General features: G+C 39.0%; 2 protein-coding genes across 2 annotated transcripts; one reads left to right on the top strand and one right to left on the bottom strand.

Moving 5' to 3' along the window:
• Positions 1 to 1,912: 1,912 nt before the first annotated feature.
• On the top strand, positions 1,913 to 13,254 carry LOC104415168. The gene is made up of 6 exons (XM_010026421.3): positions 1,913 to 2,816; positions 4,082 to 4,323; positions 4,686 to 4,925; positions 10,739 to 11,273; positions 12,456 to 12,697; positions 13,008 to 13,254. Exons 1-6 carry the CDS (start codon positions 2,334 to 2,336, stop codon positions 13,252 to 13,254), a joined length of 1,989 nt encoding a protein of 662 aa, XP_010024723.2. The 5' UTR covers positions 1,913 to 2,333.
• Positions 13,255 to 13,453: 199 nt separating this feature from the next.
• On the bottom strand, positions 13,454 to 20,944 carry LOC104417524 (protein GAMETE EXPRESSED 2). Its single transcript, XM_010028783.3, has 16 exons — positions 20,848 to 20,944; positions 19,986 to 20,324; positions 19,390 to 19,716; positions 18,799 to 19,005; positions 18,609 to 18,694; positions 18,381 to 18,522; positions 17,850 to 18,158; positions 17,353 to 17,477; positions 16,773 to 16,990; positions 16,429 to 16,647; positions 15,980 to 16,209; positions 15,344 to 15,582; positions 14,946 to 15,102; positions 14,573 to 14,736; positions 14,217 to 14,311; positions 13,454 to 13,870 (listed from the first exon to the last, which is right to left on the bottom strand). Exons 1-16 carry the CDS (start codon positions 20,927 to 20,929, stop codon positions 13,732 to 13,734), a joined length of 3,078 nt encoding a protein of 1,025 aa, XP_010027085.2. The 5' UTR covers positions 20,930 to 20,944; the 3' UTR covers positions 13,454 to 13,731.
• Positions 20,945 to 27,785: the final 6,841 nt, after the last annotated feature.

Raw genomic sequence — 27,785 nt, 5'->3', positions numbered from 1 at the left:
CTTGATATTCTTGGTTAATTGATGCAAGTTCCAAGTTCTCCAATGTCAATCCCTAGAAATTTCATTGCTCTCTCTCATGAGCTTTGATTCTGGGGCTTTGTACAACTTTATGGTTCTGTGAGTGAATATTCTCGGTAGTGTGGCTTATAAAGAAATCACATTATTCGAGATGAAAGAGGCTTTTGATGACTTTCAGGAGCGTTTGGACAGACCTATGTACATCGGGCTGGCTCGAGGACAAAAAAAAGTTCTATCAAATGTGGTTAGAGGGTAGGTATTTTATGTCCGAACGTTAAAAGAGTCAAAGTTGGAGTTTGGAGTGTGGCGTACGGAGTTTGACTGCCTGGGATAGAGAGATCCTTTTCAATTCTCCAGTCGAAAGGAACCAACTTCTTTCAAACAGTGAAAAAAGCAGGCAGCTTTTAGGTTTTTGAACCATCTACATTGTTTAAAATTAGATTTCAAACCCTATACATCAAAGCGAGAAATTTGTCCCAAACAGGCAAGCGCACTCAATAGGCCTGAAGTGACAAACATGGTTGGGTTGAAACTGTGTGTATTGGATTGGACAAGAGGACTGAACCGAGCCCAGACATCTATTATGGAAGAATTGAGGACCTAATTGGGCCTCATGGGCCAACACCAATGTCATGATATTGCTGACCATTAAAAGGGATTTTCCCAGATTCCTCATTGACAAGTGAATGTCCATGACCTACGAGAAAGATGCCTTCATCCAATGTCTCAAACGGGCCTCTCAAATAGTCATAGGAAAAAGCAATGTCACATTCCTATGCAAATGGGTCTATTTATTTTGCAAAAAAAAAAAAAAATTAAAAAGGGATATTTTTAAAGAAATTATCATCTATATAACTTGAAATAATCCATCAATAGAAATTATTTTCAGTATTAATAATAATTTATGTCTAAATTTTTTTGTAAATGATAAAAAATTCTTTTATTAATCATTATAATCACATAAGTGATCATTTTTAAAAAAATATTTTTAAAATCCATCATAATTAGTAAATACAAGCAAATTCATTATCGCTAAACGGACAAGAAATTAGAAAGAAAAAACAAAAATTTCTCGTCTTTTGGTGGGGAAAGCAAGGGATATACCTCCTAGGAAAAGGGAAGAGCATGTTGATTCCTTCAACCGATGTATTTGCCTTCCGAAGCTAAACCGAATGGCTGAAGTGCAAGCTTTTGCTTGGTCAATAAAAGCAAGCAATTGAAAATTTCCATCTTCTCCCCATCCCCACCCTTTCCCCACCAACCATCCGCATTCATGCCATGCCGAGCTCATTGCCTTAGCCTCACGCTGGATCAAGAATTAATTGTCTAGATTCTGATTTATCGTACAGGGATCCATTTCGGCTCGTTCATGAACGAGCCAAACAAATTCACGCAAGGGCATAAGCGGAACATGCGGTCACTGGGTCACGACGGGCCTCCGTAACATCTGCCGATCGAAGGAAGTTTGAGATGGAAATACAACTTTGCCTTATTCTAATCGCTTGGCCCTTAAAGTGCTGCTCTTGCTTTCCCTTCCAAGTTGTGATCTTGGATCTAAGGGCAATCCCTCCGAGCCAGGCAAAAAGTAGTCTGAACGTTAATGCTTTCCCATTGACGCTTTCCGTCATCGGTCGAGCCTCGAGCAAGTAAAATAAGACCCCACTTCCTCGGAAAAGCATTAGGAAAAAAAAAAGGGGGGACGATGCACGTTACACGTTCTTGTCGCTTTTCTCTCGCGTGTCCCATCTCAGAGATGGCATTTTCCAATTGGTCGTCCACCCAAATTCCAAATGATGAGCACCAGCGCTAGTGGACTTCCCTAGTCTTAAGTAATTCTCGTATTTCCTAAACGATGCAACATAAGAAAAGTGCAGCTATCGATCCGAAACGCCCTACGACCGAACCTAGATCTTCTCGTGCCGAATAAACATCTCCCAACCGCCAGCGGCCACCGAGGGACCGCAACGGCAAGGGCCAAACGGCGGCGGGTTATGACTGTACTGGTCGCCGGTTGTTTTTTTTTTAGTGGTCTGAACAATTACGAGTCCTAGCGAACTGCTGCCTGGACGGTAGCTAATTTGAACGCATTAAGATATCATCACGTGGACAGAGTAACATTTACTCTCTCTGACTTCATCATTGTCAGGACGACATAAGTGGGTCTTCGTCTTCGTCAGATCGCCTTTCGACCTTCCTCCCAAAACATTCCCTCCCCGTCATCTCCTCCCCTGAATTCTCGATAACCATTTCGAAAAAACAGAGCTTTAAACATACTTCAGAGGGAGAGAGAGAGAGAGAGAGAGAGAGAGAGAGAGATGGAGATGGAAGGCATAGAGCACAGGACCGTCGCCGTTAACGGCATCACCATGCACGTGGCGATCAAGGGCCCCTCCGGCGGCCCCACCGTCCTCCTTCTCCACGGCTTCCCGGAGCTCTGGTACTCCTGGCGCCACCAGATGGCGGGGCTCGCCGCCCTGGGGTACCGGGCCGTGGCCCCGGACCTCCGTGGCTTCGGCGACACCGACGCCCCCGCCTCGGCCGCGGGCTACACGGGCCTGAGCGTGGCGGGGGACCTGGCGGCCCTCCTGGACGCCGTGGCTAAAGGAGAGGAGAAGGTGTTCGTGGTGGGGCACGACTGGGGAGCGATCGCGGCGTGGCACTTGTGCCTGTTCCGGCCGGACCGAGTGAAGGCGCTGGTGAACCTCAGCGTCCCGTTCACCCCGCGCCACCCCGCCCGGAAGCCCCTGGAGAGCCTCAGGGCCGCGTATGGTGAAGACTACTACATCTGCAGATTCCAGGTTCTTTTCCTGCAAATTTAGTCTCTTCCGGGTTCATCCATGAACCTGGGCAAATTACATGACGCGAGAGATTGAAAATCATGTCATATATCAGGAAAAAATTCGATCGTTTAATATATCGTTTAATATCTGGTATTATTCTTTCGAAGTTGTCTGGTTCATGTGCACATGGTTGTTACACTTTGATAGAGTTTGAGCTGTGTTTTCTGGGAAGAGGGTGAGAGGTGGTCTCACGTTGTTTTTGGCTTTGTGGTCTAGCTAATTTTGACTGTGTTCTAAGGATTTGGCTTCGCAGTCTTTTGTTCTTCTGTTCTGCAGATGATTCTGTCTTAGTGTTTTGAGCTCGTTACTAATTTTTACTGTCACTAATCACCTTATTGCCGGGAGCTCCTTATCACTTTTCTTGTCCTGCTTACGAATCTGCAATTTCCATATTTGAAGAACTGATCTAAGCAAGCAAATTCTTTCATTTGGTCTCCGAAATTGGAATGAACCCCCAAAGAGAAAGATAAAGTGAATTGACCGGATCTGACTTTTGATCAAGTTAGTCGAAATCGCTGTACCTGCTACTGGAAAAAAAACAGGAGGTAATTTGCTTTCATGGTGAAACAGGTCTATTCTCCCTTTCCTTAGGTAATTTAACTAACGCTAATATTATGACTGCACGAGATAATCATAAGTATGCGATTGCCTCATGTTTGTGTTAAGAACGAATATTATGTGATGTTCCATTGTGGTGTCTTTGTTTAATGTGTTGTGACTTTCCCTGCAATTTTTTAATGTTTGGTGTTTGTTAAAGGTGCCACCTTTGTCTGCTTTCCTACTATTGAAACTGATTAACTTAACCTAATTAATCAGTCTTGATAACTGGAAATAACATAAATGGATCGTTCCTTGCTCGATAGTCCAAGAATGACTTTTTCTTGACCCGACAGAATTGCGCATCACTTAGTGGAACAGGGAGGACACTCGCATGATAGAGCCACTTGTCATCCTTGCCTTTTCTTTTTCTTTTTCTAACTACAATGATAGAGCTGATGATGTCAATTGCAATTCATCTCGCAGAATTTTATCTTCTTTTTCTTTTCTGATTGACTTCAGTGACAAGATTTTACTTAATGTGACTAGACAATCAACAATACATGAATCAATTGAAATTATTCCATAACGCATCACATATCATTCAATATCTAACAAATCTGTATCTTGCACGTGTTAATGATTAGCTTTGAGTTAAGCTGAGCTAGGTGATTGATGTTCTATAGGAGCCTGGAGAGATGGAAGCTGAGTTTGCTCAGATCGGTACAAGGAGAGTCCTTGAGGAATTCTTGACGTACCGAAACCCAGGCCCGCTTTTCTTGCCGAAAGGGAAAGGGTTTGGGCACCCTATAGACACCCCGATCGTCTTGCCCTCATGGCTGACTGAGGAAGATGTTGACTATTATACTTCCAAGTACGAGACAACAGGGTTTACTGGTGGATTCAACTACTACAGAGCTTTGGATCTGTATGTTGCTTAGCCCATTCCAACTCTTGCCTTGTGAATTAGAAGCATATGCTGCATGCTAGTGACATTTTATCTTGGAAAATAAGTGTTATCTTTCTTGGTTATGGTGATATTATGTAGAAAATTTCTAAGTTTAGAAAATTGAATACCAATTACCAACTCATCTCATGAAGTCTCCTTATGAAATAGTCCGAAAAACCAAACAATTCAGTGCACTAATCAGTTACCACACTGACTTCTTGTGTCCTAAGTTAACCATGACATGAGTGTTGCACCTGGAAGCTATGTCCCAATGAGTTTTCTCCAACTACTGTCCAGTAATGACGTCTCATGTTAATTTCAATGTGTTGATAATGTTGCAGGAACTGGGAGCTCACAGCACCGTGGACCGGGGCTCAGATCAGAGTACCGGCCAAGTTCATGGTCGGTGACTTGGACCTCACTTACAATTCTCCAGGCACTAAAGACTTCATACACAAAGGCGGGCTCAAGAAGTATGTGCCTTTTCTAGAGGATGTGATGGTCATGGAAGGAGTGGCTCACTTCATCCATGAGGAAAGACCTCAAGAAGTCACCCAACACATTCATGACTTCTTCCAAATGTTCTGAAGCTTCAGGACTTGTCCTCTTCTCAATTGAGTGCCGGTATTGTCAAAACCTATTAAAATGATGTGAGTGTGAATAAGTCTGTTCATTGGCTTTGTCCCGATCCCAAATATTTCTCTATGTACACGAGACTCTGAAGCTGCTAGCTTTTTTCTGCTAAAATGATATTTTCGCTTTTCCTAGAGACTCAAACTGGGTTTGGTTACATCCATGTGGACATGCATGGGTATCTGATCATTTTGACTAGTACGGAGTGGAATCACTGGAGAGGACGCACATTGCGTGCGTCTATGTGTACGTGCCAAATCAAAAGAAGGAAGAAGTACTGTTTAGGTCCAAGCGCCCGTGCTCTCTACTGGTTTGTAACTCATAAGGGAGATGACGGAAGATATGAACTCTCAACAGCAGGTGTCGAATCAGTCCTTATCTTCTTTACATGATGTTTCAAACTCCAAAGACTGTCCAAGTGCGAGAATTTCAGAAGCTCAAACAACATCTTTGTATCCTTTTTCCAATTGAAAGAGGATGAAGCTGAGCAGTGGTGTTTCACGAGAGCGGTTGCTTGCTGATCGTGAGTAGTGTGCATCTCTGCTGGATGCTTCACTGTGAGAGATACAGCGCGACCTGAATATTGACATACATTGAAACAAATCCACTTGTTGGTTCAAAAAGAAATAAACTCCAGAAGTCTCAGCACGGAGAGTTTTCTTTCCGCCAATAAACAAGCAATAAGACTGTGCAGGCGAGAAGAGATCATAATACCTGTTACGGGTAGAAAAGATGAAACGAAGTATATCTTACTTGATAAAGCTAAAGGATTCTTCCAGGATGTAAAGTGATAAACATGGTTGTCTCAAAACTATGAATTGGATTCGACAAGGGACTGAATCGGGTCTAGACATGTATTGAGGTAGAATTGAGGACCTACTAGGGCCTCAGGGGTCAAAACCAAATCTATGACATTGTTGCCCATTAAGGGATTTCCCAAATTCCTCATTGACAGGTGAATAATTTTTAGTATTAATAATAATTTATGTCTAAACACTTTTCTAAACGATAAAAAAAAAAAAAAAAAAAAAGTTTATCCATTTTTATAAGTAATTAAGTGATCATTTAGAAAAATATTTTCAAAATTCGTCATTTTCAACAAAACACATGTATCCATTAGTGCAAAAGAGAGAATAAATTAGAAAGAAAGAAGAAAATTTTCTTGTCATTTGGTGGGAGGAAGGAAGGGATATACCTCATTCTAGGGAAAGGAAAGAGCATGTTGACTTCCAGTTATGTATTTGGGGGAAAGTATAAAAAAATCTTAAACCTATTACATAAGTACAAATTTGATTATAAACATCTTAATTGAATCAATTTAGTCTTAAGCATTTTCAAAATGATATCAATTCGGCCAATTTATACAATGCTGACATAGACGCTATTTGTAATATAGGGCCCATTAATTCAGCCCACATATTTTGTTATCCAAGCCTTTAGCCCAGGCCATCTTCATTTTTCCCTTCAATAGATAGTGCGTGAGTGTAAGAGGAAGAGTACTAGTGACATTACCAAAGGACCGACCCAAAAAAAAAAAAAAAAAAAGACATTACCAAAGAAGGCGAGGGGAGAGAGAATTTTCATGCAAACTAAACTAAACACTTCGACAAGCGATTGAACTCTGGTTTGCAACATTCGGTAAGTAATTGAAGCCTCTTTTTGTTTAATCAAAGAAATTGTCAAAGTTAGAGCATGAAATTTGGATTTATGTCAATTCGGAGTTACTACGTACAATTGACGAGTTGTTGGGCCGCATTTATATATGGAAATGATAGCTTAGGATTTTATGAAGTTATAGCATTTTACGGATCTTGATTTACTTATGGTTTGCCCACAATGGAATTTTGAAGTTGGCCACATGCGCTAAACAGTGACTTTGGGGCTGAACTTCACCTATTTTCGACTAGATTTTTGGTTGGTAAACTTGGGGTTCTTGTAGTACGTTGAAGGGACTTTCTATTGACTATTAATATGTTTGAAATGGAGTTCAGTGGAGGAAGTCATATTATGAACAAATTTAACGCACGAGTTGTGCATAGTAGACATCAATGAGTTTCTGCTATGGCTGAGCTTTTCATTGACGCGTACGTGGTATTTTATCGGCAAATAGATGTAGTTTAGTCAAGTAATTTGTCAAAATATTGTTTTATTCATTTTTTTATATCTTTTTTCAAATAATTATTAGGAATTCGAGTGTGTCAGTTTGAGTAACCACCATAAGTTGATTTTCGATTTTCCTTGGTGAGTAATACTATTTCTTCTATGAATTTACAAACTCATGTCTTGAAAATGGTAGAATTTTTATATAGTATTGAGTTATTGAGAGAATGTTTATGGGATCAAACTTTTATTACCTTTTTAGTCGATTGAAAATGCATTAAGAAATTCTTATGAAGTAGATTTTTTTTGTCGAACTTATGACGTAGTTTGAAAGGACCGTTTATGGATGCTTTGGTTAAATGTTTTTGAAGGGAATTTCCAAAAGTTGTTTGTATTGGTTACGGAATCTTTATCAAATAGTTTTTTGATATTGATTGTGGTTTGTTGGAGAAAGATATTGGTTGATATTGCTTATATTACTGCATTGAGAATTCATTGAGGGAGCAATATGCATATTGTTTCATGATATCCTTCTAGACCGAGTCACCAACTTGATATAGGTGGTAGATCAAATCAAGGGGGTAAACTTGGTCACCTTTGTCACGGTGTTAAATGTGAACATAGTTTAAGGATGAGCATTAGATTTGTCACTGAAATGAACCATCAATGTGTGATTTGATAAGATTAGTCAATGGATTAGACCATTGGTGGTTGTTTGTTATTGTTGAGCAGGTTTGTTGACTAATCTTGTACGTATCTAGTTTTGTTGGAAAGTTAGAGCGCATTTGATAACGTTTCTATTATGGAGAACAATTTTTGAACATAAATATTTGTTTTTTTATTTTTATTTCTGATAATAATTTTTGAATATAAGAATGTACGTTTGGTAATTGCACAAAATTTCTATTCCCAGGAAAGAAATGCATTTGGTAAAATTGTATAGTTTTATTATTTCTTTTAGTTTTTGAATATTCTTATTATATTTTTCTTTTTTTCTTCTTTCTTCTCCTTTTTCCTCTTTGTGGCCGGTCGCTAGCAACCAGCAACCATCTAGGCGAGGTCCAACTAGCTCGCCGAAGCCTCGCCAAATTTGGCGCCGAGCCTCGATGGTGGCTGGGCGAGCTCAAGCTCGCTGATTTGGGCATGGTGCGGTGTCTCTCGGGGGCTGGCAACCCTTCGGCAAGGTCGCCAGCCCTCTTCTGGCCGGTTGCTGGTGCCAGCCATGGCCAAAGCCGACAACCAACCAAAAGAAAAAGAAGAAGAAGAAAAGAAAAGAAAAGAAGAGAGAGATTTTTTTTTTTTCTAAAATTTGTTCCCAAGAACAAGAAGTTACTTTTTTCTACTTCTTATTTATGTTCCAAATATGTTCTCGGGAATAAAAAAAAAAAAATAGATTTTTTATTCCAAACAAAAGTTTTACTAAACACATTTATGTTCTTTTTTTGTTCTTTGGAACAAAAGAACATAAATTTTTATTCCGAGAAACGGAAACACTTTTTAACAAACGGGTCCTTATTATACATTTTCAGTATTTTATATATATTGTATATTAAATTTAAGATGATGAGTTATGATATCATTTTATAACGATGCATAGTGATTGATTAACCTAATTATAAGTAATGTATTATTTATTGAGTTATGGTAGTTCATTCCATTCATGTGCTTGCTTTTAAGGTTCTTCATCGAGCTGCAAATAGGTCGTGAGCGTTATTATTTGCAGGTGAAGAACTTTTGGGTAATGGGGACTTCTAGATTTATGCTGTGTAGATGATGATCTTTTGAGTTAGTTTTGTTGAATATGTGTATATATCGTGTTGTTGGATTATAGAAAACTCTAATAGTGTAATCAAATGACTATCTGTCAACTACATATATGGATGTATAAATTTTGATATCATGTTGAATTTTGATTTTGTTAAGGCTGCATCCTTTGTGAAAAAGATGGCCATGTCATGGCCCCATCCTTGTGGAATTGTGGTGTGATACGGGCCATCTCACATGGCAATAATGTAGACTTTTTTTTAATGGTATATAATTCTTTTCTTTATTTCCTTACTTTTTTTTTTTTTTACTTTCTCTTTTCATTTTGTCGGCGGTTGGTCGTAGGCCATCGCGCTTGAGAAAGGGCAACCACCAAAGAGGCTAGCCCAAGTGAGGCCAACCTTTGCTAGTCATAAGGAAAATTAAAATAAAAAATATAAATTATAAAAAAAATGTTGACATTAATGCCAGCCATACCACATAGGAGAATGATATTCGTGTTAGTAATTTCTAGCCTAAATTGATTGGATGAATTAATTTCCTATCGATATGAAAGTGTTTAGAACTAAATTACCCTAATTGAAATGTTTATAATTGAATTGGTATAAATATAATAGATTTTTGGCATTTTTGGCATTTTGTCCCATGTATTTGCCTCACGAAACTAAACCGAACAAAATGAAGTGCAAACATTTGCTTGGTCGATAAAAGCAAGCAATTGAAAATTTCCTTCTTGCCTTTTGTTATTTTTATTGATCCGCGGAGTTAAGATAATCATAACAATCCCTCCCTTTGGGAAGCTTCCCCAGATCGTCGAGGTGGGGATCGATGGCTCCCGGTACATTCCTCATTTCAATAAAGATGGCGTAGGTCTCACGCCATGCCGAGCTCATTCCTTAGCCTCACAGGATCAGGAAGTACTTGCTTAGATTTGGATCTATCATGTCGGGATCCATTTTGGCCCGTTAACGCACGAGGTTCACAAATTCTCGCTCAAGATGGATGAAGGGCATAAGCGGAACGCTTGGTCACGGGGCCATGATGGCCCTCTCTTAAAATCTGCCAATCAAAGCAAAAGTCGAGATGGAAATACAACTTTGCTTTACACTATTCCCCCCTGGCCTCTAGGTTCAATTCTTTCTATTCTCTTCCAAGGTACAATCTGAAATTTGCTTCCTCGTCGACACCCGCGCAATCCTCCCCCCTGTTTGAGATCCTTTGGTTTGATCGAGCCTCGAGCACTTAAAAGTTTTCAAGTCCTCCCACTTCTTCAAAAAAGGACCGCAAAGGAAAAGACATGCACGTTACTCGCTCTGGTCGCTTTGTCCCCCACGTCCTATCTCAGATATGACACTTTCCAACTCGTCATCCATCCAAATTCCCAAGTGATGAGCAGTGCTAGACTCATTTGTCTCGACGAGTCCTAACATTTTACTAAATGATGCAACGTGAGAGAAGTGCGGCGCGACGATCAATCCGAAACGCCCTACGACCAAACCTAGATCTTGTCGTGCCGAACGAAAATCTCCTAACCGCCGGTGACCTCCGAGCGACCAAGATTGCAAGGACCCGATGGCGGCTTATGATTGTACGCGATGAGAGGCAGCATCTATCTAGCAGAAAGAGAGACGAAGCAGTGGGTATACGCTGGTTGTTTGGTGTTTTTAGTGGTCTGAACAATTATGAGTCTTGTTGAGCTGCCGCCGCCTCGACAGTGGCTAATTTGAGCGCAAAATTTATTATCATGTGGACAAAGTAACATGTAGTAATGGACCCTGAATTCATCATGATCTGGACGACAAAAGTGGGTCTCAGCCATTTCCCTTTTGACCTTCCTCGCAAAGATTCCCTCTCATTATCTCCTCCCTCCAATTCATTCTTCATGACCATTTTGAAAAACAGAGCTTAAAGCACCCTTCAGAGGCAGAGAGACAGAGAGACCGAGAGAGATGGAGTTGCAAGGCATAGAGCACAGGACCGTCACCGTTAACGGCATCGCCATGCACGTGGCGATCAAGGGCTCGTCCCGCAGCCCCACGGTCCTCCTCCTCCATGGCTTCCCGGAGCTCTGGTACTCCTGGCGCCACCAGATGGCCGGCCTCGCCGCCCTCGGGTACCGGGCTGTGGCCCCTGATCTCCGTGGCTTCGGCGACACCGACACCCCCGCCTCGGCCTCGGCCTACACGAGCCTGAGCGTGGTGGGGGACCTGGTGGCCCTCCTGGACGCCGTGGCCAAGGGAGAAGAGAAGGTGTTCGTGGTGGGACATGACTGGGGAGCGGTCGTGGCGTGGCACTTGAGCCTGTTCCGGCCAGACCGCGTGAAGGCGCTGGTGAATCTCAGCGTCCCGTTCACCCCGCGCAACCCGGCCCAGAAGCCCCTGGAGAGCCTCAGGGCCGGGTATGGTGAAGACTACTACATCTGCAGATTCCAGGTTCTTTTCCACATACGCTAATATTCATCCACGAACATGGGCAAATTACATGATGCAGATTCCAGGATCTTGTTATATCTAGTATTATTCTTTTCGAAGTTGTGTGGTTTATGTGCGCATGGTTGTTGCATTTTGATAGACTTTGAGGTGTGTTTTCTGGGAAGTGGGTGAGAGGTGGTCTTAAGTTGTTTTTTGCTTAGTGATCTGGCTAATTTTGACGGTGCTCCAAGGATTTGGCTTCGCAGTCTTTTGTTTTTTTGTTCTGCAGAATGATTCTGTCTGGCATTGTTGGGAAATGCTGACCAGACTTTAAATTATTTTGAGCTCGTCATCAGTTTTTATGGAATTTATCACTAATCACCTTACTGCTGGAAGCTCCTTATCACTTTTCTTGTCCTGCTTACCAATCTACAGTGTCCGTATATGAAGAACTGAACTAAACAAGCAAATTCCAACATTTGGTCTCCGAAATCGAACTGAACCCTCTAAGAGAAAGATAAAGTGAATTGACCAAATCTGATTTTTGATCAAGTTAGTCGAAATCACTGTTCCTTCTACTGGAAAAACAGGAGGGATTTTGCCTTCATGGTGACGCAGGTCTGTACTCCCTTTCCTTAGGTGAGATAACCTAGCCTAATATTATAACTGCATGAGATAATCGTAAAGAATGAATATCAAGTGATGTTTCATTGTGGTATCTTTGTTTAATGTGTTGTGACTTTCGATGCAATTGTTTGATGTTTAATTTTGGTTAAAGGTGCCACCTTTGTCTAGTTCCTACTGTTTAAACTGATTATATTAACCTGGTTAATCACTCTTAAGAACTTAAAATAACATAAATGGACCGTTCCTTGGTCATTAGTCCAAAAATGACTCGTTTCTTGACCCAACAAAAACGCCCATCACTTTGTGGAACAGCAAGGACTTTTGCGTGATGTCATCACGATTCATCTCGCAGAATTTTAACTTATTTTTCATTTCTGATCGATTTTTTAGAACCATTCTGATTGATTTGAGTGATATGGTTTTACTTAATGAGACAGGACAATCAACAGTACATGAATTGTTTAGAATTATTCCATAACGCATTACATATCATTCAATATCTGAAATAATCTGTATCTTGCACACGTTAGTGATTAGCTTTGAGTTAGGCTGAGCTAGTTGATTGATACTGTATAGGAGCCTGGAGAGATGGAAGCTGAATTTGCTCAGATTGGTACAAGGAGAGTCCTTGAGGAATTCTTGACGATCCGAAACCCGGACCAGCTTTTCTTGCCAAAAGGGAAAGCATTTGGTTACCCCATGGATGACCTGATCATCTTACCCTCATGGCTGACTGAAGAAGATGTTGACTATTATGCCTCCAAGTACGAGAAAACGGGGTTCACTGGTGGATTCAACTACTACAGAGCTCTGGATCTGTATGTTGCTGAACCCATTTCAACTCTTGCCTTGTGAATTAGAAGCATATGTTGCATACTAGCGTCATTTTACTTTGGAAAATAGGTGTATCTTTCTTGGTTATGGTGATATTATGTAGAAAATTGCCAAGTTCAGAAAATTGAATACCGGTTACCAACTCATTTCGTGAAGTCTCCTAATGAAATAGTCTGAAAGACCAAATAATTCAGTGCACTAATCAGTTATTATGTCAATATCCAATGAGTTTTCTGCAACTACCATCCAGTAATGACGTCTCATGTTAATTTTACTGTGATGATGTTGTTGCAGGAACTGGGAGCTCACAGCACCATGGACCGGGGCTCAGATCAGAGTTCCGGCCAAGTTCATAGTTGGTGACTTGGACCTCACTTACACTTCTCCTGGTGCTAAAGACTACATACACAGAGGCGGGCTCAAGAAGTATGTGCCTTTTCTTGAGGATGTGGTGGTCATGCAAGGAGTGGCTCACTTCATCCATGAGGAAAGACCTCAAGAAGTCACCCACCACATTCATGACTTCTTTGGAAAGTTCTGAAGTTTCAGGGCTTGTCCTCTTCTCAATCGAGTGTCGGTATCTTTGAAACCTGGCTATAATGATGTGGGTATGAACAAGACTGTTCCGTGGCTTCCTGATCCCGAAATTTCTCAAACTATGTATGCGAGACTCTGAAGCAGCTAGCTTTTATATGCTAATAATATATTTTTGCTTTTCCTAGAGACTCAAAATGGGTTTGATTCCATTGATGAGGATATGCATGGGTATTTGATCATTTTGAGTAGTACAAAATGGAATCACTGCAAAGGAAGCACATTGTGTGCGTCTAAGTGCATGTGCCAAATCAAAAGAAGGAATAAGTACTGTCAAGGTCCAAGCGCTTGCGTTCTCTACTGGTTTGTAACTCATAAGAGACATGATGGAAGATGTGAATTCAGGAGCAGGTATTGAATCAGCTTTGATCACCTTTACATAATGCTGAACTCCAAAGGCTGTCCAATTGCGAAAATTGGAAATTCAAACCGCATCTTTGTATCCCTTTCCAATTGAAAGTGGAATGATGCTGCGCTGTGGAGTTCCAGGAGAGTGGTTGCTTGCCGATTGTGAGAAGTGTGCATCTCTGGTGGATGCGTCACGGCGGGAATTACGGCCCAACCTGAATATTGACATAAACATTAGAACAAATCTCATAGTTGGTTCAAAAAGAAATAAACTTCGGAAGTCTCCACAGGGAGTATTTTCTTTACACCTAAATAAACAAGCAACAAGACTATGCAGGCGAGAAGAGGAGATCATAATATCTGTTAGGAGTAAAAAAGATTAAATGAAGTATACTTTGATTGATAAAGATAAACAAAATTATCAAGGATAAAGTGAAATTTCACTTAAAGTGTCAATGAAAAGATGTTGCAGAAATCGTTTCTCTGTCAAGACAGAGAAACAGTACTTAGACTGGCATGGTAATAACACTACCCAGAATGTTTCAAAGAGAGAAGAATTACCGCTGTCGAAAAGTAGAATGCTGCCCACTGAGCAACAAACTGCTTGAGCGATGTCCAGAGAAGTGATTTGCATTTTCTGAAGAATGTGAACTTGACTGAAAATGGCAGGAAAATAAAGGGCAAATACTTAAATAAGGTTAAAGCAAAGAGTGGGGACAATGCAGTGGCAAGGATGCAAAATCTTTTTCTGAACACCAAAACGAACAAATATGCAGTGCCCAATATGTCAGCTCAAAAAGGCTAGTCTACTTTCAAACCTATGAAGCTAGGATTATGTTCAACTTTGCTTCAGAATCTTCTCTAGTCACTAGATAATGCAATCAGAATATTGTTTACAAGGTTAGTGAATAGCTTACATCTTGATTTTGGACATCATGCACATCTGTTCGACTTGGATTCCTGAGTTCACTGCGTCTCCTTTCATTCACCAGAAGGATTGCGCATTTGCATGTGAAATATAAAAGCGCAACTCCGATATAGGACATAAGAATGAATTCAATGACGATAGCTGATCCAAGTGCTGCAGCCCACACAGCATAAAGACTTTTGAGTTTTTTCCACATACTAAGTCCCCTCAATTTCATGGTTGAGTCAACAGATTAGTCATTAACAGTGATTAGTTTCCATTTATACTCAAAATATAAGAACTGCATCTGTAATCCCCACAGTCAAAGGACCGATCAAGCCCATCTGACTGAGCAAACCAAGTTGTGTTTTGTGGCTACTTACAGTGAGCTAGCAGTGGACTCATCAGATTTCTTCCGATCAGATTGACTGATGCTTCGGTGTACAGGGGCAATGATGACATTTCCACACAATCTGGATAGCAACCATAGTTTCCCAAATCGTTTAGCGACAAGGTCAACACGGCACCATTTCCTCTACCCTGTAAATTAAAGGCTACTATGCTCCTTAGGTAGTCCTTTTAAGTTAATATTGATACTGCACGCAATATCAGCTGAAAAAACAGATTGCAACCACTGAATCTGGGTTTATTCTGGAAAATAATTTATTTTGGAGATAGGGAATAAGCATGAATACCATCACAGGTTGAATGTGTATTCAGCAAGGGATGTGTTAACGTGGAACATATAAAATCTGTCCGGGAAAAACAAAAGGCTACTTACATGATAAAACAGTTGCTGCATTACATTGTTGCAATCCTCGACTCTTCCTCGGAACCTGATTCCAGCAGCTTTGACCTTAAAATATTTCGAGATTGTGACATAAGTCTGAAGAGGTTGCCACTGATAAGTGATCCTCAGCTTCAGCTCGGTTGAGTTGATGAGCTCTGCTGGTAGGCTGGTCACCAAGAAGCCATCACTTACTTCCACTGAAAATTCAACTAGGAAAAGAGACCCACCACCTGAAATATAAGCCACAGACAAAGCATCGTGTCAACCATCTGCAACATCAATTGGCAGGATCCCATAGAAGAAGAGAAAGAAGGAAAGCCAAGATTTCTGCACTTTATACCTTTGCCATCACAGTTTATATTTTGTCATTCAGACGATTTATGTACTATTTGCACAATTAGGACCGCAACATTATACAGATCTTAAAGTTTCTGTGTTGACTAAATTAAAACCCACTCGTTAGTCTTGTAATTATATAACAGAATTTGCAGAAATAAGTATGATTCCACAGGTTGTCAAAGAACAGTTTCGAGTTTCAACCAAAAGCCATATGAAGATATTTCCCATTCTTATGGTCCAACTTGACCATAAATAAACAGATAAAAGAAGCAAGCTAAAGATCAAAACCTGAAAAGTGAAGAAGGTCCGGATCACCAGCAAAGAAGTCAAAATTGTCTCTTTCCCTATCAAAGATCAAAGCTTCGTCACCATTGAACTTCAGAATGACAAATTCAGGGACTCGAAAGAATGGAGGATCATTAATAGGTTTGACGACCATTGATATATCCAAGTCGTTCTTTCCATTTCCATTTCTAGCCGAGGCCCGGATTGTATCCTCACCACTGAAGTTCTGATTTCTGCAGAGAGGGGCAAAAAATTCCCCATAAGTAGATGGATTCTGTTAAGTACTCTTAACATTTGACATAGTGATTAAAATAACTAACAATATAACGTTTATCTTGATGATGAAAATTTGAATAAGGCAAAATGTAGTGAAGTCAAAAGAACTTCATAAGCAAGTCAATACGTGATGCTGTTCTTGTCAAACAAAGCATCAAGTGAAATTTTTGGAGTACCCGAGATACTGGAATGACTCTAGAGCTGAATTCACTGCTTCAACACGTCCCTGTAAAATTAGTTCCTTTGCTTCTCCACTGTCTCTACTCACAAAAATTCCTCCCTGCCAGAATTCCATCAGCATGGGAGATAAAGAAACAGTCCCAAACTGTGCACTAAGACTGACAGATATGTTCTCTGCAAAGTCTGCATATGCTATCCTCAGACCAGAATAACCTCTGAACAAAACAAGAGGTGTTTAGAGAACAAAGTGTCAGGGAAACTATCAGATCAGATACGAACATCATCAGGTCAAAGAGCCTCAAAGAAAGCTGATGAGCATATTTAAGCTAAAAAATATTACCCGAATTTGGGGCAGGTCGTATCTTCAATGGCTTGCAGTTGAGTTGGAAAGGACACAAACTGGGGCGGAATTTTAAGCACTACTATGCTTACAGAAGCGGTTGCATTATTGCCATTAACATCAGATATTGTGTAAAGGAATGTGTCATTCCCATAGTAATCTTTGTAAGGAGTGTATCTAAGAAGCCGCCCATACTGAAGTAGTGAACCATGACCTGGCTGGCAAGTAAGACTCGTATCATGTAGGTTTCGTCTAAGAAGCATTTTGGAAGGTCAGTTTTCAACAATATCTCCGCACCTACCTAATAATACTATGCTTTCATCGCCATATTGCAAAGTGACTTGAGGACAAACATAAAACTCGAATTTACACAGTGAGTTTTGTTAGTTTTCACAGCCCAGAAGAACAAAAAACAGAAATGGTTTGCTTCCATTTGCTTTGCCAATGCGATTGCAGAATCACAACAAATTGAAATTTACATTACCACGAAACTGCGTACTGGGGTGCTAAGAACTAAAGGATGCTAAGAACTAGAGGAAGCAAGGGGTGAAAGGAAAACATTACAGATAAAGTTCTCTACCTGAGAAAAGTCAATGATACTTGCGTTGTTTGCTGCGAAGTAATCATTTGCTAGGACATCAATAGCAATGGACTCGTCCTCCCATACATATACTGCATCTTCATAAGCTTTTGGAAAATACTCGCCTGGGAGACATTGAAACTATTGATCAGGAGTATTTCATAGCGGAACTTTACTTAGGTCCAAATGGTTCTTTGTGCTTGGGGTCTTGTCATAGGCTTCAGAATTTTGTATATTGTTTTCGTGACCATCTTTATAAGAAACCAAGTATTATTCCATACATGCATATAGGCCAAGAAACAGGGCATAAATCTAGCTATGTGGATCTCTCGTCAAAAAGATAAGTGCGCCCTTTGGTCCTGTGTGGACACATTAATGCACAGATAAATCCATGATATTATTGTTTTGTCTAAACCATGATTAAAGCAGTAATAAATCCACAGTTCTCAAGTATAAAGCAAAGTTATCTCATGATTTCAGGATTTTTTTCCCCTTACTGCCGTACACATTGATCCTCTGGGGAGATGATGCAAAGCGGTTTCCATCAATTGCCGCACTCATCTCATAAGTCCCAATGTCTGGTGCAATGTAGTAAACGGTATATGACCCGTCGCCATTGTCTGTAAAAACCCAACTTGAAGATCCGGAACTGTTTGTCGAAACAATCTCCAATTTCAACCTTGAATGTTGTGAGATTATGGGGTTGTAGAATGAGTCCATCAGCCTCACTACAACTTCGTTTTTAATCAGCTTCGGAACCTTAGCATCATATTTCACAACTCCAGAAACTGACATGTTAACTTCACCTGCGAAAATTTAGGATTGCATTTATCATGGAAGGCTTTTAATACGGATGAATGAACGAACTAGAGAATCCAGATATGTCCATACAAATTGTGATGATATTTGCCTAGAACCAGCAACATAAAAGTTCATAATTAAGAAGCAGCAAACAAAGGAAAAAGATTTGCAATGAAAATTCCTTTTCCTTTTCGTGCAAACTAGAAAACTCGGAATCTTGTTCATACCTGCTTTCACTTCCTTTTTGATTGGATGACCATTATTCAGTAATACATTTCCACAGTAGACATAAACACCGTAGATCCCACTCTTCTCAGGTGTATAAATCACATTGAAAGCACTGGCACGCAAATTCATGCTCCCGCCAGACTGGTTCCAACCCCAAAAAAAAATTAACAAACGCACGAAAATGAAAGGAAAATTAACTGCTTCAATCGTGCATAGTGACATCTTACATGGTTAGTCAGGTCAACAGCAGGCCCTGGAGCGGCTACTGTCTGGCTCATAGCACCGAACCTCGGTACCTGACTCGCTGCACTTCCTAGAACAACGGTTTCCCAAGTTCACATGCACAAATAATCATGAAAACTAAAAAAAAAAAAAAATGAGGAGATGGATGCAGCTATCGCACAATGATGCACATACCATTGATCAACTGCACAGGGTATATGTGTGGCCATATTGTGTAAGAGTCGATTTCCCTTACGATTTGCACTCGGACCATGTTGACTTCAACTGGAGATGGGTACTGGAAAAGGTCATTCAAGTAGACTGAAAATTCCTCAATCCCTCCCGCCATGGAACTGTTTAAACCAGAACCATTTACGACGCTTTTTGATGCGTCGCAATAGCCTATTGAAGTTTTACACAAAAGAAGGTTCAGAAAGGGGACAGAGTAATTGGAAGCATTATAAAGAAGTGACAGCAGGCGATCCTTAATTGATTTCTTTATCTTGCAGAGATTATTTCATCATAAACTGGCATCTCAAGGTGGGGCAACTCAATAGTCTCAAGGAGTCCTTGAACCTACTCGAGAGTATTAATATGAAATCCTTTCAACACCTGAAAGAGGGGGATGTATCCCCTTTGGTTTGCATTTCCTAAGCATGAACAGACGTGTACTAAGTCACTAATATAAATAGAAAGTGGTATAAGTTTTGTTTAAAAAAGCCAGACAAAAGGCCCAAAAGTAGCATAATGCGCGACCATATCCTGTGTAAGAAAAGCCACATGCACCTGTGAAGATAGTAAAAGCATATGGCATGTTCGCTATGCTTTTGCCATGCTTTGCGTCGAATATCCTGAGCCAGAAGTTGCCTACTTCTACAGCGCTGAAGGAAAATAACTGTATTCCCGGTGCCACTTCTTCAAAGTGCAAATCCACTATAGGAATGGACATATTTGTGCCATTTTCTGCCACATCAACATCGAATACATATAGTCCCGAAACGAGGTTTCCGCTCTGATCTAGCTGGTATATGAAGATTTCCACCTTTGAAAATATTTGCCAAGCAGTTGTGTCAGACATCCACTTAGCTAGACAGCTGGAAATATCTAGAGGTCCTGGAATTCCACGCAAACCAACCTAGTGTCTCAGTGCGATCATATAATCATAAAGAAGGAAGTGAAAAAGTGAAATGGTGGATGAGCTCCCATATCAACACAATTTTCACATCATGGCATAATCGATTAAGAATGTTGCTCGCATCTAAGCTGTCTGTTCACTGCTCAGGTAATCATTCTCTATTGCCACATTCTCTTAGACATTGCAAGTGCCAAAGATTTTGGCAACCCCACTACTGCTTTTAAGAGTTGCAGAAAAATGCATTCACCTGGATTCACTTGGAAGGGAAGTGGAGAGCCATTGAGGTTTTGTCCTTGCCCTAAAACCTGTAGAGAGAAATTTCCGGCCATCGAAACTGTAAACTCGATGATGATGTACCCGAATTCATTCCAACTCAAGGAAGTGATGTTTGGTGTGCTTGCGACTGAATTATTTGCATAGAGTGAAAATATCGTGAAATTGTACGAGTCTAGTGGCACGTCCACTGAGGATATATTATTCCCAAATGCATCCTTTGGAAGGACCAAAAGGGCAGCTTTCGTTCCTGCCGCAAACTCATGCACAAGCCCAAGCCATGAGACAGGGAAGACGGATGCATAGACAGGACCTTCAATCGAACAGAGAAAAATGAGTTAACTGGTATTCTTTTCGGATGCAATGTTGATAATAGTCATTACCAAGAAAAAGATAAAAGCTTTTGAGAAGGGAGAGCAATTGAACAGTTTATGAGACGTGAAAAACTAAGATGGGATGTAGTTTTTCGTCCAATCCAAGAGAGCGAATGTATGGCAATGACACATTCATGAACGACATATGCACAAGAAGAGGATCAATCCCACGGGACCATCAACAAATTATTTAAATTTCAGAATTAAATTTGACTGTGATTTTACGAAATGATGGTGAGGCCTGACTGCGCACAAGCTGGTGAGCAACAACTCCAAATAAGCCAAGCAAACTATGAACTAATCTTTGTGTTTGTTTTGTTTTTGGTTTTTTCTTCTTTTGGCTTAGTACCACGGACAAATGTCTCAATGGCTTTTCCCGCATAAGAATGCACACAAGGAGACATTACCACAGAAACACTGTACATAAAAAGTAAAAGAACCATTTCTTAAGGGGAAGAAAACCTGGGACAACTTGGAAATGGAGAGATGAATCCATCACTTTGAAACTGTCCTCAGTGATGATCACATTGAACAAACCGGCCATGATGGGAGTGAAGACAATCCTCCAGTTGCTAGGATCAACCCCAAAGTCCAAAAGTACCCCTGAGACGTAGGAACTATTCCCTGTCTTGCCATTCACAGTGAGGCTGGGCCTGAAAGTACTCGCTTCAGGCGAGGTGGCATTGCCTCTATTCACATCGCTGTCCATGACTTTGACGTTGATGGTCGCCACATCACCGGCACGGAACGTGTTGTTGTCGTTGGACCAACTAAATGCAAAAGCGGGCAGTCCTCTTTCTGCTAGAGAGAGAGAGAGAGAGAGAGAGAGAGTCAGCAATGACACGACATATCCAACTTCCATTGATGAAGCAGTGGAAAGCAAAAAGATGGAAACTTCGAAGGGGTTGATGCATTGTCGCTAGTGAGCGTGACCTTGGGGCTGAAGCGAGAAGGCAGTGACAAGAGAAGAGAGAGCCATGACTGCCGCCATGAGTAAGGATGAGTACTTTGAGCGAAATGCCATGATTACCACACAGAGAGACACAGAGACAGAGAGAGAGAGAGAAAGTTTCAGTTTTTACTTTCAACAGTAGGAACCGGTGGAGAAGAAGTTTATTGATCGAACGGATTGTATTCAGAGGCGACGAGAAGGAGAGTGATCGTGGCCGTTGGATTTTTCAGCGGTTAGCGACGGTTGAGCATTTGCAGAGGGAAGTGTGCGACATTTTCTTTCCTTCCTTTATTTTCGTACAGAGGCGCAGGTGGAAAAATGAAATATCGAAATTGTACAAACTACTAGAACTTTACAATTAGTACACATTTTATCACGGTCGCCGGAAAAAAAAAAAAATCATGGTCGCCGCCCCTCGGTAATATGTTCGATTAGCATGTACATTTCACATAACTTTTTAAAAATTAAGTTTAAAAATACAAGATTATCTCGTTTTGTTAAAGAAACCTAACTTTTGCACTTGATTTTTTAAATAGATAAATAAATGGAGGAAATGAATTAACTAATGTTCATATCTTAAAGATAATGTCAATGACAGTGCTTAAAAATAAAAATTGTTAAATTTGATGAATATACTTAGTTCTTAGAAAAATAAACAGATTAAGTCAAATGGAAAAGGCATCAGCTACAAAAAGGTCAAATTATAAAAAATCATATGCACTTACGCAATTTTAAATGGTTAATTAATGTAAAAAACAATAAATTAATAAAACTATCTACAAATATCACATCGGATTTTGTTTAGTCATTTCAATTTATGAATTGAGGGTATCATGTCTTTTATAGTCAATCAATCATTTTTCTCAGCAATTAAACATTGAAATATACATAATGAGTAATTAATTTGTGTCATTTCGTACAAAATTCTTTTTTCCATTTAACCTTTTTTTATGTTTATTTTTTCTTAAAATATCTAACTAAGGTATTTTAAAATGGCTACAGCTATAAAATTTTGACAAATTGTTATTGTCAACTTATTTTTTTTATATTTATTTCTTCTGTTAGTATTTTGGTTAATTTACTTTTCCCTTATTTTTATATTTTTAATTTGTTTTACAATTATCAAGGGTAAAAGAGGCATTTCCTTAAAAATTAGATGAAAATATACCTTTGTACCTTAAAAGCCAGTTGCATCGTACTTGTTAATGGAGAAAATAATGGAGACAACAATTATAACAAAGTGAAAGTTTAGATGGGTGTTGTATAACAGTTCAGGAGCAAACGTATATTATTCCCAATATATATATATATATATCATGATAGTTTTGACTAATCTCCCCAAAAGAGTTACTTTTACTGAGGTGAATTTTAATTTTTTTTCAAATGAGCTATTTGCTTGTGAAGATTGGGACTTTCGCGGATTCAACCATGCTTTGTCCGATTCCGGTTTAACCCCGGGCCACTGTCCATTCAATCTTCGAAACGAAAACCCTTTTCCAAGAGTTGGCTTTCAAAATAGTCATCAAAGATCCTTATCATTACCAACTAAGCAAAATCACCACCCAAGTTTGTCCGATGTTTACATCCTAACTGAACCAAACGAACTCAATACCCACTTGAGCGAACACAGAATATCGAAGGCACTTGTTAAGAGGACTTATTTAAATTTAATTAAGATAGTTTGTCAACTATTAACCATAAGCATGGGGATTCTGGAAGAGGTACGCTTCGGCGACTTTGTACATTCCCCAGGCTTTCTCTTTGCTTGCCCGAATGCCTTCTTCTTTGAGCTCAACATCGTCTTTGATACAATAGGTGCTTTTCGTTTTGATTAGTCAAACTTTGTTAATAAGGCACTTCACTTATATCTTATGTTTGAAAACAAGTTCACTTTACATATGCATTTGTGCCAGCTCAATTCTCAACCTTATAATTTGGCCTCTTTTTTTTCATCGAACAACTTGTCCAGTTTAGTCCTAAACATTGTAAGGATTTGCGAATTTAGTCAAAAACATTTAAATTGTATTGATTTAGTCCTAAATCTTTTGGTAATTTGCCAATTTAATTATTTTTACCAATTTTGATCCAAAAATACTAATGTTGACTACTTTTAAAACCTTTTAGTTTTTCTGAAATTTTCCTTATATTTTGTCTTTTTTCTTCTTCTTTTTGCCCAACTCTTGGCCAATGAGGTCGCCAACCAACCCTTGCCTTGTTTGGATAAGCACCGCGTCGAGCACCAGCCTCTCCCGTGGTTGGCAAGGGTCATTGGGTCAATGACCTTGTCGGCCAAGAGTTGAAAAAGAAAATTAGATAAATTATAAATTATTAGAATTAGTCCCATTCAGTGCCAGTTCTTCCCAAAGGATGGCTGGTGCTTACTCGATCACCACGTCAACGTATTCTAACTAAAATTGGCCAGAATAATTGAATTGACAAATTGTCAACAAGTTTATAACTGAATTGGCCAAATTAAAATGTTTAGGACTGAATTGGCACGGGTGCAATATGTTTAGGTTGGGTAATTTGCCCCACAATCACTAAAGTAAAAGAAGTGAACTCTCAAATAGAAATATGCTTATGCGATCAAGATTGTGAAAGCATGTATCATTCATATCACAAGACACGAGTTTGGCAATATAGTAAAGCCCCACAAGGAAAATCTAAGGGACTTCTACCAGCATATAGACGTGAAGGGACTCGGATACGTCTAACAGAATATAGAGAATATCATTGAGCACCCATTGACAGGGCTTATTAAATTTATTTAAAAAGCCTTTGAAGCTTCAATTATAAGCATTGGGGTTTTGGAGCACGTATGTTTTGACGGCCTTGAATGAACCCAGGAATCTCTTTGCGTGCCTGAACATCCTCTTCTTTGAGTTCGACATCATCCCTGGTGAAGTACGTGTCCATAACATTGTTCTTGCTTCTGCCTTCCGGTTTTGAAGAAGAAGAAGAAGAAGAAGAAGAAGAAACTGAACACACCCGTGATGTTTTCGAGGTTGATACTACAGAAATATGGACAACATGATTAAAGAGAGTGGAGTTCAGGAGGTTTGTTGAGGTTATGATGGAAGAGATGAGAATGAGATAGATGGATATATAAGTTGAAGTGGAAGAGCCCTCATTTTTCCAAAGTAATTAATGTGTTGCAAATCAAACCTACAAACTCACAAGGACATATTAGTCCCGACTCGATCTGAGCACATAAGCTACTCTCTAAAGCTAACTCTGTAATCTTCTATCTAATTCATTCTATAGAGTTAAATATAAAAGTCAAACGATAGCTTTCGAACTTTTTTTTTAGGGTGTCTTTAACTAATTTACACAACATAGCAAACTAGAAACTGTACCTATAAATGAAGACATCAGAGGGGTAGGTTCTCAGGAGATTGACCATCTTGCACGTCTCTCAAACTTTTCTAAAAGGGAAAAAGCCACAAAAAAACTTAATACTATGTCAACTATGACATATTCATTCTTAATTTTATTTTGTAACATCAAAAACCTCAAATTATACCCATTGTGACACATGTATCCTAACATTTTCTTATAATATGAAAAACCCAAACTTGTATGTATGTGACATATTTACCTTCTATCAATACTCCATTAGATGATTTCTTAGCTAAAACTAGGGGTGAGCGGTTCTAAATTTCATACAAATTTCACTTGAGACCTAGAACTTATCCGTCTGAATAAGTTCCTCATTTTTTCTTAATCTGGAACCTATCATGCAAACCCTAGAACCGGAAACCTACCATCACCTTTAATGACCATCACTTATTGTTACAATCCATTGATCATAGCTTATATTTAGGTGCACAAAAAATGGTAGACGTGTGAGACTCAAAATAGCATGCTGAAGAGCATGGAGATTCGAGTCCTCTTCAAGGCACAATATTGAGAATACTTATTGAATTGGAATAAGTTCGGCAGTGGATCATGAAATCTTGGCGATCTTCTCTATCTAATGAATGAAAAGTTCATTTTGAAATCATCTGCCTTGCACTTATCCTCCCAATATATGCTTTAACAAGAATTTTCTTATGTAGGAGGAGATCTGGTATTGAATATGAAACATTAACAAGGAAAAAGTCATGATCACAAAAATGAAAGTTTAAACTAGTGATTCCAAATTAATACTCATCATCAAACATCATGGAATATTGCAAGATCACGTGAAGACATTGTCCTAGAAACACAAAAATTAATTTTAGGTTCCTCCTATTTATAACTTAGGACCTACGCACTAAAATAGGTTCCCCAATTTTTAGAACCTAGAACCTACAATGCATATCTTAAAAGTTTAAACCGAATAAGTTCCTACTGGTTTGATTTTTCGGTTCCAAAATCTACCACAGAACCATGGTCACTTTTACCCAAAATAACGTCATTTTTAGTTCCAAGATCTTTATTCTTGTTATTAACCTTGTAACTGTTACGAAAATTAAATTTGACCATTACATTTAAAACTATTTCAGAGCATTGATTGGTCATTTCAGATCATTAATGTAACTATTAAGTTCTAAAACTATTTTAGAACTTTAATGTGACCATTAAATCTGAAATCATTTCAGATATTTAATTAAGCCATTAAGTCTGAAACCATTTCAATTTATTAATTTGGCTATTGATTCTAAACTCACTTCAAATTATTAATGATGCCATTGATTCTAAACTCACTTCATATTATTAATACATCTATTAATTCTGAACTCACTTCATATTATTAATTTGGTCATTGAATCTGAACACGCTTCAGATCTTTGATTCGGCCGTAAAGTCCGAAGCCCCATTTTCAGATTCTTTATCTTTTAGCCCAATTCAATCTAATTGGCTCAACTTGCAAACATTTTTGCAATATTTTCTCTCTTGTTCAAATGTCATTCTAATTGGTTATAGTATGTGACATTCCTAGATTCACCATTGAGCTAGAAGCAAAACTTGTACTAACACATTAGCACAACTAAGAGAACTAATTGTCCAGATCAATCTCCTGTTCCTGCAAACCATGAGTGACATCTAGTAGTATATCATGACTACCTAGATAGTGTGAAATGTTTCAAGAACATAATAAACTTATCAACTTTGGCGATTGTATAATTTGATTCTTTTGTCTCACCATGTCCCGATCGAAGAAAGGTTATGGAATTATTGGTCAAGCCACCAATTCGATCATATGCCCAAATCTAATTGACATGTATTCTACGAGACATTAACCATTCATTCTCAATTACAACCTTGGTAGAAGATTTCAATATAATGTCACGATTAGATCGCATAGGACATCAATCTTGTATATCTATATATAATAAGAAAACAAATTCCATATTGTGCACGCATGTGCCTTGTATGTGAACAAACTATGACTATCAAGTACAAAGACAGCTCGACAAAGTGGCAATATGAATACTTGTGAACCATAGCCATCCAACATACAAGTTAGCACCATAGGTCTAAGAATCTTACACCTGACCAAAGCATGAACGATCGAACATCGAGCCCTTTAAAAGCTTCATGTTGCCGATTGTTCTATATATGCCACATTCAGTGAATTTGTCCGATACAAGCACCTATGTTCTAGCTTAGATATCATAATGTCCAATGACTTGTGACTCATCATCTCCTCAAATATCTAATACTGAATAATGAAACTTGATAACACATCGATCTCGACGGGATTATCAATATCCTCTTAATGATCTATCAATCGGGAATTGTTTAAAAATCCAGCATAATTGTAAACCTGTCACAAATATTCTTAACACCTTAAGAATAGATTCAGTCGTAGCTGATCTTATATACTCATTCACATAAATAGAACGATGAATGAATACTTATATGCCATTAAATAATTCCTAACATGTAACTATTACATGGTTACCTTAGGTCATATAGTTAATAGTTTTATGGTCTAAAAATTGAGAACTGGGTATAACAAAGTAGGTTTCAAGTTCTAACTTTGAAGCTACCCATTCTAGAACCAATCACCACTACCAAGCGAGGCTAGTTCTTGCCTGTCTAGGCCAATGGCCAGCCACAACACAAGGAAGAAGAAAGGAAGACGAAAATTCAAAAAAAAAAATTGAAATATTATTAAAAGTTGTTCATGTCAGCATCAATCGTATTATAAAAGACGATCAACATCTATGTTAATAATTTCTAGCCAAAATAGGTCGAATGATCCAAATTGACAAAATTTGAAAAGATTTAGGACTTAATTGTCAAAATTGAAAAGTTCAAGATTAAATTAGCAAAAATATCATAAATTTAAGACTTTTTGGACAATTTTTCCTTCATTTGTATTAGATGACTATAATAAATTTCATCAATGAATTAAATTTATACAATCACAAAAGCAAAATAATGCAAGGTTTATGCTAGTATATGTACTCAAAGAGAATACGTGCCTCGTACAAATTTATTATAATCCATTCTTGTA

This window comes from Eucalyptus grandis, chromosome 8 (assembly GCF_016545825.1).
Source record: "Eucalyptus grandis isolate ANBG69807.140 chromosome 8, ASM1654582v1, whole genome shotgun sequence".
Taxonomy (NCBI): Eukaryota; Viridiplantae; Streptophyta; class Magnoliopsida; order Myrtales; family Myrtaceae; genus Eucalyptus; species Eucalyptus grandis.
Note: the sequence above shows the minus strand (reverse complement) of the source record. Positions and strands in the feature narration are given on the sequence as shown.